Below are 13,871 nucleotides of genomic sequence, written 5' to 3' on the forward strand. Positions count from 1 at the left end.
TTCTTAATATTTAAATTTTTTCAAAAGATAATTGACAATTTAAAGTGAAAATAATAACACTGTCTTATGGAGGGTATATAAGACATTAGAAATGGAATTTATGACGACAATAATACAAAGGCTGCGGGTAAATGGGAGTACTGTTGTGAAGTCCTTGGACTCTACGTGAAGTGGTCAGTGTCACTTGTTGGTAGACTGCGATAAATTAAAGATGACATAATATTAACTCTAACTCACACACTACAGTAATACAACAAAAAAACTCAATAATTGTATTAAATAATGTTGCCTTGGGTTTCAGTAGTTATGGTGGTCCTTGAAGAACCAAATAATTAGTAGACATATTAATAAAAACTGCTTACAGTTACAGACTATGACCTTACTATAGTAGGTGAGAGGAAATAATTGTATTAAAATAGTATACATTAGGGAAATAATTTTTTGCCTTCTTGCCATGAAATTTGTCTCAACAATAAATTAACTAGTAAAGCAAGCGGTGGTCAAGGGTAAATAAAATTATGACTTGTGAAAGGATTGGGACCAATTGTGGAATGTTTAGATTTCAATAGGAAAGTAGAAGTAGAATTAATCTCCAGATCCCTTACCCATTTTTCTGTAGAATGACAGACACCTGCCATTTCCACAAGAGTCAGTGTGAAAAAAAAAAAATTTGGACTCTTTTAAGAGAATCTGTGGCCTTGGGAAAGAAATGGAAGAAACAATAGAAGAGAATCAGTGAGCTCCTTTCCCTACTTCCTGAACTTTTAAATTTGCTTCATTATTTTATCTAAATTCTACCATAAAGTGTCTTATTTGGGTTGAGCAAATGCAGATATCTAAGGGAAGGAAAATAAGAGGTTGTCAGTTTTTAAGTTTATTAATCTAAGTATGTCTGCCTTCATTCATTCAGCTAACATTTACAAAGCTGCTACTTGGTGCCAGACACTGTGGTAGTTGACAGTGATATATCCATTAGTAATTTAGGGAGCTCACCACTTAGTAGGGTAGCAGCCATCTAAACAAATAAAATACAGTGTGATGTGTGCAACAATCCAAGCAATGTTCAAAATACAAAGGTTTAATAAGAAAGGAATTGTTAACTTGAACTGCATGAGAGCATCCGGGGAGGCTCCCAGAGATCATGATACAGTAACCTTTGGGCTGGATTTGAATGTCTACTAACAGGTTTTGGGGGGCTGAAAACTTGAGGAGAGATCTTGTAGGCAGGGGGATTCGATGTGTAATGGATGTAGAGATGTCTCAAACACGTTGATACCTAGGGAATGAGTGTTTTTGGAGAATAAAGGACTGTGTTGGGAAGGGGAAAGCATGGCAGTTAATGGGTCTGGAGTCAGAGCGTAATGGGCCTTGTAGGCCATGGTACCTGAGCTCAGACTGGGCTTTATGGGCAATACCAAACCATGGCATTTTTGGCAGTAAAAAGACACAACTAAACTTCTGTTTTTGAGAAATCATTTTATTGTCATTGTGGAAAAGGAATGAAGAAAAGAGGGTAGGTTCAAGACTGCTTTGGAGGGTAGAATTTGAGGATTCTTTTTATGTGGGAGGTGAGGGTCTAGTGTAACGCCCAGGTTTCCGATTTGTGAGTGTAGTGCTAACAGTTGAAATAGGGAATATGGAAAGATGAGCAATATTGAGATATTTGGATATTTGGTGTGGGGGCAGAGATAGGATAAAGATCATGAGTTATGTTTTGTCATATGGGAATCTGTATGTGGGCATATAGGGGACTGAAGATTGGAAACATAGATTTGGGAGTTACCAGGGTATAGGAGGCCTCCTGTGAGCCCCAGACTAGGTCATTTTGCTCAATTTAATCGCTTTTATAGCCCCCGCTGTTTCTTCTTTGGTAACACCGCTGTTGTAACTCTTTGTCAGATGTGTGCCATCCTCTGTTGGATTGTGAGCTATGTGGAAAGGAATCTTATATTTTGTTCAACAATTCATTTACGGTGCCCGGCATGGTACCTGGCGCATAGTACTGAATAAATGGGAGTGGACATGAGTGTGCAGGGGAAGAGGGCGTAGAAGGAGAGAGGAGGGACATTCAGTGGCTCAGGGATGCTGGATACAGCCATAGGTGTTACTGTGTGTGACTCTGCAGAAAATCGCCCTAAGGATTACCACGTTATAGGAGTGGTTGGGGGAGAAAGATCTAGAAAAGGAAATTAAGGAAGGAAGGGTATGAGGAGAATCAGAAAGGAGTATATTAAGAATGTTAAGGAAGGGAATGGTGAAGTTTCAAATGCTCTAAGAATTCAAATCACATTTGAACTGGTAAGTTTATGCGCTGATACAAAATACAACCAGTATTTATAAATTGTTGTCTTGTTTGCTTGTTTTTGAAAACAGTTAAAAGGTATTTTATGTCAGCATAGGAAGAAAGACAAAGAATAAAAACAACTGAAGTCTTTTAAAAAGGGATGTTGGAAACCAAGAAGTAATTCTCTCAAAAAGTGCAGGAAGGCCATTTTTTCCCTCATGTTGGAAAAGCTAGCTAGCTATTTCTTTGGTAGTTTTTTTCCTTGTCTGTGGGGACAATGTTAAGCCAAAAATGTGTTTCTCTAAATGTTAACTTCACATTCGATGTGAGATGCTCACACTCTGAGAGCCACATGGCTCGCTAAGCCCAACTGAGGGAAGAACAGTTTGAGTGAAATGACTGGTGGGATTGCCTGTGCTATTTAAATTACTTCTTTCTCTCTTGTTATGTGCATATTTGCAATGTGGTTATAATTTAATTTGGGTGTGTTAAACACTCACATGGAGCAACACCACTGTCTGTTGCAAATAGAGAGGGGGAGCAGACGGAGAGGGAGGAGCTTTTGAGACAGCAATTTATTTGTGATTTGAGGATTGCCCTTTGTTGCTTCTTTTAACCAGGGCTTTAACTTTTTTCTTTCTTTTTTAAAATATTACTTGAAATCTCTATATTCCTTGTTTTTATTATAACAGATAACCAATTTAATATGGCTACATTTTAATTTTATCAGGTATGAATGTGTGTAATAGCTCATTGATTTAGAACCTATATTTGCATCATGTTTCAGTTTTACAAATTCTCACGTTTATCTGTTGCCTGATGCTGCAACAACTTCATTAGGTAGACAGGACGGATTTTTTGTTTGTTTTAGAAAGATTCAAAAGTAAGCTACTTGTCCAGTATCATAATGCTGTGATCTTTTCATACCATATAGTTCATCCAAAAAGTATGCCAAATTGATCCATGGGCAGGTGGCTCAGTTGGTTGGAACATCACCCCGTACACCGAAAGGTTATGGGTTCAGTCCCCAGTCAGGGCACATACCTAGGTTGCACGTTTGATCCCCAGTCAGAGCGCATATGAGAGGCAACCAGTCGATATTTCTGTCTCACTAAGAGCAATAAACATATCCTCAGGTGATGATTAAATATAACAAAACCAAACCCAAAAAGTATACCAAATTGTGTGTTATTTCAGTCTAATTCATTTTGAGGAAACACGCATGACTTGGAGAAAGAACTGGCTTCCTCTGGGCATTTTGGTGCTGTTTTTGCTATACCTTTTTGGTTTTTGTTATCTAATAGGTTCTTGTAGAACTCCATGAAAAGAAAGAAAGGTTTTAAGGCTTCATAAAATTTTGCATCACAATTTTCTGGGGGAAGAAGAATAAAATCTACATGTAGTTTGCAAAGATAATTTTTTAAAACTCGATCTTTTAAAAAAATATATTGACTTTTTTAGAGAGATAAGGGAAAGGGGGCAGGAGAGAGAGAAAGAAACATCAGTTTATTGTTTCACTTATTAATGCATTCATTGAGTGCTTCTTGTATGTGCCCTGACCAGAGATCAAACTTGCAACTTTGGCATATGGGGTTGACATGCTAAATAACTGAGCTACCTAGCCAGGGCCTATAAAATTAAAAAAAAAAAAAAGAAAAAGAAAAAGAAAGAAAACCCAGAATATTATAGTGGAACTCCTAATATAATTTCTGTATGTTAACTTTCAGTTACTGGTCATGATATTAGTTTACTGGGGGTGTCAGCATTAAAAAACGCAATTGAATAGAAAATACCTGAGTGTTTTGCATGTGGTAGGAGTATTACTTCCTCATGCTTGTGTTTCAGAAACATATATGTCTGTGTATACTGAGTCAAAGACATAAAATGTATTTCTTACTGTGAGTCACAGTCAAAAAAGTTTGAAAACACAAGCTTAGAAAACTCTTTATTTTATCTTCCAGCTTTTGTTACCTTATTGAATGGGGAACAAGCCCAGAATGCAATTCAGATGTTTCATCAATATTCTTTTCGAGGAAAAGACTTAATAGTCCAGCTCCAGCCAACAGATGCTTTGCTGTGTATTACTAACTTACCCACTTCTTTTACATTAGAAGAGTTTGAAGAACTTGTTCGTGCTTATGGAAATATCGAGAGATGTTTTCTGGTCTACAGTGAAGTTACTGGCCATTCCAAAGGCTATGGATTTGTAGAATACATGAAAAAGGACTTTGCTGCAAAGGCTAGATTGGAGCTTTTGGGCAAACAATTGGGAGCATCAGCTCTCTTTGCACAATGGATGGATGTTAATCTATTGACCGCAGAGCTCATTCATTCTAAGTGCCTTTGTGTAGATAAACTCCCTACTGACTACAGGGATTCAGAGGAGCTGTTGCAAGTATTTTCCAGTATGCATAAACCTGTGTTTTGCCAGGTATGTATTCCTAAGATATCATTAGAAATATTTTAAAATGTCTGCATATGTATCTATTCTGCATGCAGTCACAAATTTGTTATACCTATGTGGATATCACAATGGATAATCTAATTCTACTTTAGTCTGTAATGAAGTCTTTAATGTCATGGTAAATTTTAAATCAGTTCCTTTTGTTGATTGGCCAAACTATACTGTTGTATAATTAAGTATGTCTACGTAAATCCGTCACTTACTCACTTTATTTCATCCATTCATTACACCAATTCATCCACTGATCTATTCGTCCATCCAGATGTTATTTATTACCTTCTCTATGCCAGACACTATATTGCTAAATATCAGAAATATAGAAAGATACTCTCTTAATACCTTACAATTTCGTAGAAGAGGCTAACAAGTAATCTAATCATAAATCCTGTATGAAAAGTGATATAATGGAAGATAGAAAAGTATAATGAGTTTTAAAGAGAACATATAATTTTGTCTTAATGGGGTCACGGTAAGTGAAACATTTAGAAAAGATCCTGAAAACTGACAGCAATGGTAAAAATTTTCAAGCTCCTTATCACAGTATAATTAAATATATTTGACTAACTAGACAAAAGTGCATACTACATATAACTTTTTTCCTTAGAGACATAGGAGAGCAACTGATGAATTTTCTCTCATCCCTTTTTTTCTTACCTTGCCTGTCCATCCCTTTTTCTTTAATCATACATTTGCTGAGTCTACAATTGTAATAGGAAGCTTGGAGTCAGATGTATAATCATATAGATACGTAAATACATGCATACACACACGTATATATATACCCACACAAAACAAATATATGTTTAATGCTACCATCTTATTTGTCTTAAATTTCCATCCCTCCAATCCCTATATAGTAAGCATCAAAGAAACCACCCAAGAGCTTTATAAAATTTTGTAACAAATTTTTAATAAAATCCCTGACCAGTTATTAAAAGTTGTCTTATTGATTTGCTATTCTTGATGCAAAAAAATGTATAGTGGTATTCTGTGGCCATACATAATTCTTTTTAACTTAAGGGCTTTGAAACAAATGAGAAAAAAGCCATTTATCACAAATTTTATTTGAATTATGCATCTCTGAGTTGAAGGGTATCATCTCATAGGAAAAAAAAATGTTTGTTACAGTATTTGCTCATGACCATTAAGCTTTTGTTAAAATATTTCAACCAAATTTGATGAAAACTCTACACCCAGAGATCTGCAACACTTACCCAACCCCAAGCACAAAAGCACAAAGAAAACAACAAGGCACATTGTAATCAAATTGCTTACAATTAGTCATAAAGAGGAAATTTTAAAGCAGATCACAAGTCAGACCATTTATATAACTGAATGGCTCTCACGTTGAACTGAAATAATTCCCCTCTAAAACTGCCTATGCTATGGACTTCGATCGTATTTTGTCTTTGGAAAGACTTAAAATAGTATTGTAAGTTATATAGGCATGAAGGTTACCATAATGAACCAGGAATAATAAAAAATGTTTTTAAAGTTTTTATAAGATTAATGAAAACAACTTTATGATGCCTTTATCAGTGGATCTATTAAATTCGGGCTCTTTTGCTTGGTAGGTTGACACAGGCTACGTTGAAGACACAGTCTCTTACCTTGTAATCCAATGAGACCAAAGAGACTAATGGCTTTTACAAATCTGATTTTAAGATCTGGTTTGGAGTATAAAGGAATGGGGCTGTAGGAGTAGCATTTGGAGGAGGTAGATATTTTCCCTTTCTCCCATGTGACTGGGAAGAAGTTTTATGGAAAAAGACATATGAGGACAGTTTTAAAAGGAAGGAAAAATATGAAGGAAAAATTGAAATCTGATCTACTATACAAGAGAGTAGAAGTTAAGCTTCAAAAATAAGAGAAAAGAAACTAGAAATTATTTAATTGTAATATTAACTTATAAGGTGCCAAGTCCAAATAGAAGGATTGTTCGTGTGTCTTCTCAAAGACAAAGCAAGCTAAATTTTATCTCATTTATCACTTTCTAGTGTGAATGTGTTTAAATTAATTCAGACAAATTAAAAACTTAGAAACTTTTTAGTGTCTTATTTTGCTCTTGTTTTTGCTTTTGTACCAGTCTTTACAGATCCAGGACTTTAGTATCTTCTTTACACTCCTACAGGTGGGTGACTGGAAATAAATCGAGTTCTACACTTAGGGGTTTCTTTAAGGCACATTCAGAAATAAAGACTGTATGTTGCACATGGTATTTTAATAAAACTGGGGCATAGTTTTTCCAAATAAGGTTTGCGTTGGTGTATGTGACCAAATATCTTGGATCTACCTAAAATATTGAAATAAAAGTTGAATATGGTTCCTCCTACCTCTCTTCCCTTGATAGTACAAACTTTATTTTACATTGATATGTGGTCAAATAATTGTTTCATTTTGTCTCATTGTCCATGTATCTGTGGAACTTATTTTAAAGAAAGTTTCCATTACTGTGTCCTCATAGCGTCCTATAAGTTATCAATTACATATTTTTAATATGTAGGGTGTATTTTCTTTTGGGCTTTTTCTTTTAAATAAATTAGAAGATCAAAGAATTCAAAAGAAATGACAGGATCTTGTTTTTCATCCCGCCTTTTAGAAAGGATTGCCTCTAAGCAACTAGTACATTTATTTTTAGAATGAACACTGTATTTTCACCAATATCATGCTCTGATACATTTGTTCTTGAATTGGAAAATTATATACTGTAAATAACTATTCCGAGCTCAATAATAGAATTCCCTTTTAATTAAATGCGTTACATCAGCTTGCACAGGATGAAGGAAGTTGCGCGGGTGGCTTTGCGGTGGTGGAGTATCACACGGCCGAGCATGCTGAGGAGGTCCAGCAGGCAGCGGATGGTGTGACCATCAAGGGAAGCAAAGTCCAAGTTTCCTTCTGCGCCCCCGGAGCACCGGGACGGAGCACATTAGCAGCATTGATAGCAGCTCAACGTGTGGTGAGTTTGTTGTTCTTTATTAGCATGTAAGAAATTCTAATACTTTTTCAATCTGTCCAACCTAATTATCATTGATTGGACCTTCATTATCTTTGTGCCACATAAAGACATTCTTCTTTTTAAAAAATCAATAAATGACATCTCTGTCAAATCAAGCCAAGAGTCATTACAAAAGAAGAAATTGTGTTTTGTCAAGTATATTCATCTTAGGAAAGTTTTTGAAGGAATTTCATTCATTCAACAAATATTTGAATTCTTCTTCTGCTCTAAATTTTGAGTGTAGCATGCCTCTCTTTTCCCAAACTGTTCATAAGTGTGTGCCTCATTTTTACTCATATGACACATTGCAGCTACTTCTCTGTTGTAACTGTCTCCTTAATCCTCTACTTCTCCAGTTTGGAAGTTCCATGCAGATGGATTCTTCCTTCATGGTTCTTACTCCTAGCACTTAGTATAGTAAGTATTTGTTGGTTGAAGAAAGGAAGGAATACACTTTTGAAGGGAGCAAGGGAAGACTTCATGACGAAGGTAACATTCGAGTGTGACGTTAAAATATGAAACCAAACTGTGTTGATGGGGATGGAGGATAGGATCGCCAGGTAAATACAACTTTTGCATGAGACATACTTATATTAAAAAGCTGTTCAGTGCTTATCTGAAACCCAGATTTAACTGGGCATCCTGTATTTTTACTTGCTAAATCTGGCAACTCTAAGAGAGAGAGTGGTCAAATCCTAGGTGGAACAAAATCTTTCAAGTTGTTCTCATGGAAGATTAACAGGGATTTCTTAATATTCAGGTCACATAGGTGCTTTTCAGCCATCATTGCTCGGCCTCTTTGCAATACTTGAAACCCTCTGTTACCTTGAATTCTGTTGCACCCCCTTTCTCGGTCTTTTTCTCTAAGGGCTGACGTCAGTAAACTTCATTAGCTGACCTCACTTTTTTTCATTTTAAATACTCCAGTGGCTTTAGTTATTGCCTATCCTTGATTACTTTCAAGCATAAATTTTTGGACCAAACTACTCTAAGCACTAAATCTGTATATCCAGGTGATTATTAGACATCCCACTTTTATATTACATAAATAGGTCAATTTCAACATACTCCCCCCGCCCCCGCCACCCAAAGCACTTGTGTTTCTCTGGGACTTGCTTTTTTCTGTGTTTTGTGATATCTGTATATAGCATCGGTTCATCCAGACTAAAACTATCTGAATCAAAATCTTAGTTAACCATGATTGGTCTTACTTACCAACTCCCTAAATATGAATGTCAGAAATATTAACAAATCCTTTCAGTTGCACCTCCTGATGTCTCTTAAATCCCTGAGACTTGTTAGCATCTTTGTTACTTCACTCGGGATCTCACCTTTTCTCGCCTTGATGACTGGAATAACTCCTGCGTGAGCACCACGGCACTAGTCGGGCCCCGTGGTCCATCTTACAGTGCCACGGAGTGGTCTCTCATCCTCAAATCGGATGATGTCCTCCTCTTGCTTAATATTCTTTAATGCCTGCATAAGTTCAGGTTCCTTAGCATGACATACAGGGCCCTTCATGACCAGATATCAATGGTAGTAAGAAATCTTAAATTGTTTCAGTCTCAAAAGTAATGTTTTACATTGGTGTTTTCTATAGGTTCTTGGTACATATCCTTTATCAGGTTTTCTGTGATTTAAAAATGATGGATTGTTAACTAAACTTTATCAGGGTAGTTCTACAACTATAGAGATAATCGTGATTTCTCCCTAAATTTTTAAAAAAGATTTCATTTATTTATTTTGAGAGAGATGGGAAGGGAGGGAGAAAGTGGGGGAAAGAAACATCGATGTGTGAGAGATACATCGACCGGTTGCCTCTTGCACACCCTCAGCTGGGGACCTGGCCCACAGCCCAGGCCAACATACCCTGACTGGGACCTGTTGGTTCGTAGGCCGGCACTCATTCCACTGAGCCACACCAGCCAGGACATGATTTCTCCCTAAATATTAATGTGCTGAATCACACTGATAGATTTTCTAATGTTAAGCTGTCATTGTGTGATAAATTTTATTTGATAATGATTTTTTTCAATGCATAGATTAGGTCATTTTTATTTGGTATATGTGCAAATGTGTCCATAAGTGAAAAGTACTTAAAATTTTTTGTACCATTCTTAATTTTGGAATCAGTAGAACACTGATCTCATTTACTGATTTAAATATTGTTGATGTTCCCTGTTTTCTTTTTATTTATGGGTAAACTTGTATAAATAATTTTATTTATAGTAATTTTAGTCTACAAATTTATCCATTTTGTCTGTTTTCTAATTTATTGGCCCGTGGTTATATTACTATTTTTAAAGCTTGTATGTCTATTCACCTTGTTTTCTTTGTGTATTGTATTTTCTTTTTTCTCCTTGATACATCTTGTAAGAGATTCCTCTATTTCTCTGTTTTATCATGTCAAAGAAACAGTTTTTGTTTTGTTAATTATTTCTATCTTTTGCATATTTGTGCCCTAATCTCTCTAATGTTTTTGTTTCTTTAGGTTTACTCTTTCTGCTTCGTCTTTATTGATATCAATGCTTAGTGCCTTTGTTTTCAGTCTAGATGATTTCTGATGAATTTAGAACAAGTTTCCTTTTAACTGATGCTATATCTATGTATCATAAATTTTTAGATTACTGATGTCTCAAATTTTTATGATTTGCTTTTCAACTAAAAGCTTAATTAGTTTTTGTTGTTGTTTTTCAGTTTATAACCACTTAGGAATTTTTAAAAACTATTCTTCTGGTATAAATTTCTACCTTTATTGCATTGTGATCAGAGAATATAGTCTCCAATGCTGATTTGTGGAAAGGGGATATTGTGGCTTCTTTTGTGGCTCGGTGCAGGATGGATTTCTGCGAATGTGCCATGTAGGCCTCAAAACAGTATGTACTTTATGTTGTAGGTTATAAAATTTTGTGTACACGTGTGTGTACAAATGTTTGTTTGAGTTTATTGTTACTCAAATCTTCCATATCTTTACTCATTTTTGTCTGTTTAATCCATCAGTGTCAGAGTAATGTATTAGATTTTTTTGTGTATAGTTGTTGCTTTCTCTTTATTCTGTCAGTAAACGCTCAGTGCATTTATTTTTTGTTTTGTTTTTATGGTCCTGGCTTTTGTATGCAAGATTGAAGTTACTGCTGATATTACCTCCCTTAATTTCCATGCATCATGCAATGTCTTGCATATACTGTTTCTTGGTTCTCATTTTCAGAGAGGGTACTCGTGCTAAAACTTAAACATTTGTATATTGGGAATATTTTTATTTCATTCGCATATTTAAGTAATAGCTTAGCTGGATATAAAAATCTAGATTCAAATATATTTTCCTGCAGCACTTCGAAAATATTAATTCTTTATCTTCTTGAATTCAGTGCTGATGCTTTGAGAGAGAAGGTGATATTAATCTGCTTGTTGCGCCTTTGGAGGTAATGTTCTTTCTCGCTGGAAGCTTTTAGCATTTTTGTTATAGCTTTATTCTTAAATTTTACACACACAAAAACGTAACTAGACCTGTTTTCTCCTTATACCTCATATTTGGAATACTATAAACCCTTTCTTTCTGTGGTCTTTAATTTTTTTTAATTGATGGGAAATTCTCAGCAATTTATATCATCATGAAAATTATATCTTCAAAGATTTCTTTTTTTGGTTTCTTCTTTAGGGATGCCTGTTTTATATAGGTTGGCACCTCTACCCTTGCTCTTTTTTTCTCTTTTGTTTTGTTTGCATTTTCCATTTCTATGGTTTGTCTTGCCTGTTTGCATTTTCCCCTATTTTTCCTTTGCTGATGTCTTCTGGGAGCTTTCTTTGAACTGAACTTTCAGATCACTCTTTGGTTTTTCAGTCACATGTATTCTTTTTAACTCATTAACCTATCTGTTACAGCACAGTACAGAGGTTAAGAATAATGCTTTATGAATTTCTTTGCTTTCCTCATCTTGTAATACCAGCTCTGTGGAGTTCTTTTGCAGGATTGAGTGATATAATCCATGGAAAATGCTTAGAATAATGCCAAGTAGACAGTTAAGGGAGAGTTGCTATTTTTTTCTCCATTATTTTTTTTAGTACCCGTTACTTCTACTTGGTTATTCTTTGTAACTACTTGTTGTTGCTTCATGTTACCAATAAAAATCTGTTATTTTTTTTAAGGGTTTGTAGAGGGATTCCAGATGTCATTGTCAGTTCTCCATTTTTTCCCTGGCTGGCAGTTTATAGTTTTCCTTTTGTAACCTTATACTAATATCCTCATCTATCATACTGTCTTATAAAACCTCGAACAATTTCATATTTTTAGGAAGCTACCCAATTGCATATATATATAAGGCCAGTACATCTTTTTTTTTGTATCAGAGGATTAAGAAATGAAATTAAGACCTTTATTATAAGAAAATTTTGATCTGCAAGGCAACTGACATTATTACACTTTAGATCAACATTATAGTAAGGCTCTCTGTGATATCAAAATATTAATATTGTGTCGTTACCTTCCTGTTAATAAATTTAGATCTCCTTGGCATCTTTCTGCTTGTACAAAGAGATTTATCTTACTAAATTGTTAGTCTTCTCCAAGCCAATTTGTATTCAACTGAGACATTCTATGAGGATTTTAGTATATGCTGTTTAGTAGAATATCAGCATAATAGGGAACTATGGTCAAATGCATACAACAAATGTACAATATGCCCTGGCTGGTGTGGCTCACTGGATTGAGTGCCAGCCTGTGAACCAAATGGTCACCAACTAGATTCCCAGTCAGGGCACATGCCTAGGTTGCAGGCCTATTCCCCAGTAGGAGGTGTGCGAGAGGCAACCTCACACAAAAAATGTACAATATAATACAATACAAAGCAAATTGTGTTTATCATAAAATAGGTCTTACCAGATAAGTGAGAATTTCTGGAAGAAAATCTTTAAAATTTCATCTTATGTGCTTATCCTTGTTCTAATGTTTCCTATTTCTTTATTCATTGAAGATGCACAGTAATCAAAAGGGCTTACTTCCTGAGCCAAATCCTGCACAAATTATGAAGAGTTTAAACAACCCTGCTATGTTACAAGTTCTTCTACAGCCCCAACTCTGTGGGCGAGCTGTTAAACCAGGTAAGCACCATGCGCACTGATTAAATATAGAATGTTTGCATGAAGTTCACTGTGCTGTTTTATGTGGAAAAAAACTGCATTGAAATTAGTCCAAAAATATTAATTTTCTAGGCCTTTTCAATGAATGTGAGTTAATGATCTGAGTTGATAATATGTTTTGGCTCTTTTTGGTAGGTACAATCTGCTTATGTGTTCCTACTTTTTTTTTTTTTTTACCATTAACAAATGTTAAATATTAAACTTTAGTTTAGCTCCCAGTTGACATGAATTTATAGACCAGATAATAATTAACACACTACATTGTTAGGGACTATACCAACAAAGAATTGGATACTCTCCCTAATATTTTTAGCAAAACTACTCTATTGAAAACTGCTGAAGGTGTGTTTCCTTTTTGCTCTTTGTTGTAAAATTTCTTTGTTGTAAAATTGTTTTATTTTGTAGAAAATGGCAAAAGCATTATTTCTAATATTATGGAAATCTTAAATCATTATGGTATACATTAAATATCTACCTATTTAGTGTTCTTTCTCTGATGAGAAGGTGAGCTTGCTTACCTTCTGAAATGAACAACTGAATGAACATACACAAAATGTATATTTCAGCATTATAAGGAAATGAATTCCTATATTCAACACTAAGTTTTAGAGTAAAAATATTTAGAGTATGTTTATTCAGTTTCAACTCTAACTGGTCTAACACCAACTAGTGGACTACAGTTCATTTTTACCACTACCTACCTACCCAGAGTTAGCCTAGATCCTATAAGTTAAGGGCTTAGTTCCCAACACATCTGCTTCTACTTCACACACTAGCCACAAATTCAAGGGGTCTTCAGGAACTGGCTACAAATTTGGGGGTTCCTGTGATCCCCTCAGGTTTGATAAATTACTAGAACAACTCACAGAACTTAGGAGCACACTATACTTATGATTAGTCTTATCTTGAAGGATACATCTCAGAAACTACCAAATGAAGAGACACCTAGGGCTAGGTCTGCGATAGCCATGAACACAGCTTTTATGGAC

The 13,871-nt window shown here is 35.2% G+C and overlaps 1 protein-coding gene across 3 annotated transcripts in view; it reads left to right on the forward strand.

The window, feature by feature from the left end:
• RAVER2 (ribonucleoprotein, PTB binding 2) overlaps positions 1-13,871 on the forward strand; it is an 84,642-nt gene that overhangs the window by 31,608 nt on the left and 39,163 nt on the right. For all 3 annotated transcript variants that reach the window (XM_054574202.1, XM_054574197.1, XM_054574191.1), the window contains exons 3-5: positions 4,246-4,715; positions 7,516-7,707; positions 12,717-12,843. In XM_054574202.1, coding sequence (XP_054430177.1) covers positions 4,246-4,715; positions 7,516-7,707; positions 12,717-12,843 — 789 coding nt within the window. The remainder of the gene's footprint in view (positions 1-4,245; positions 4,716-7,515; positions 7,708-12,716; positions 12,844-13,871) is intronic.

The sequence above is a fragment of the Pteronotus mesoamericanus genome, unplaced genomic scaffold, assembly GCF_021234165.1.
Source record: "Pteronotus mesoamericanus isolate MK-2021 breed Mesoamerican mustached bat unplaced genomic scaffold, CSHL_Meso_final contig_105, whole genome shotgun sequence".
Taxonomy (NCBI): domain Eukaryota; kingdom Metazoa; phylum Chordata; class Mammalia; order Chiroptera; family Mormoopidae; genus Pteronotus; species Pteronotus mesoamericanus.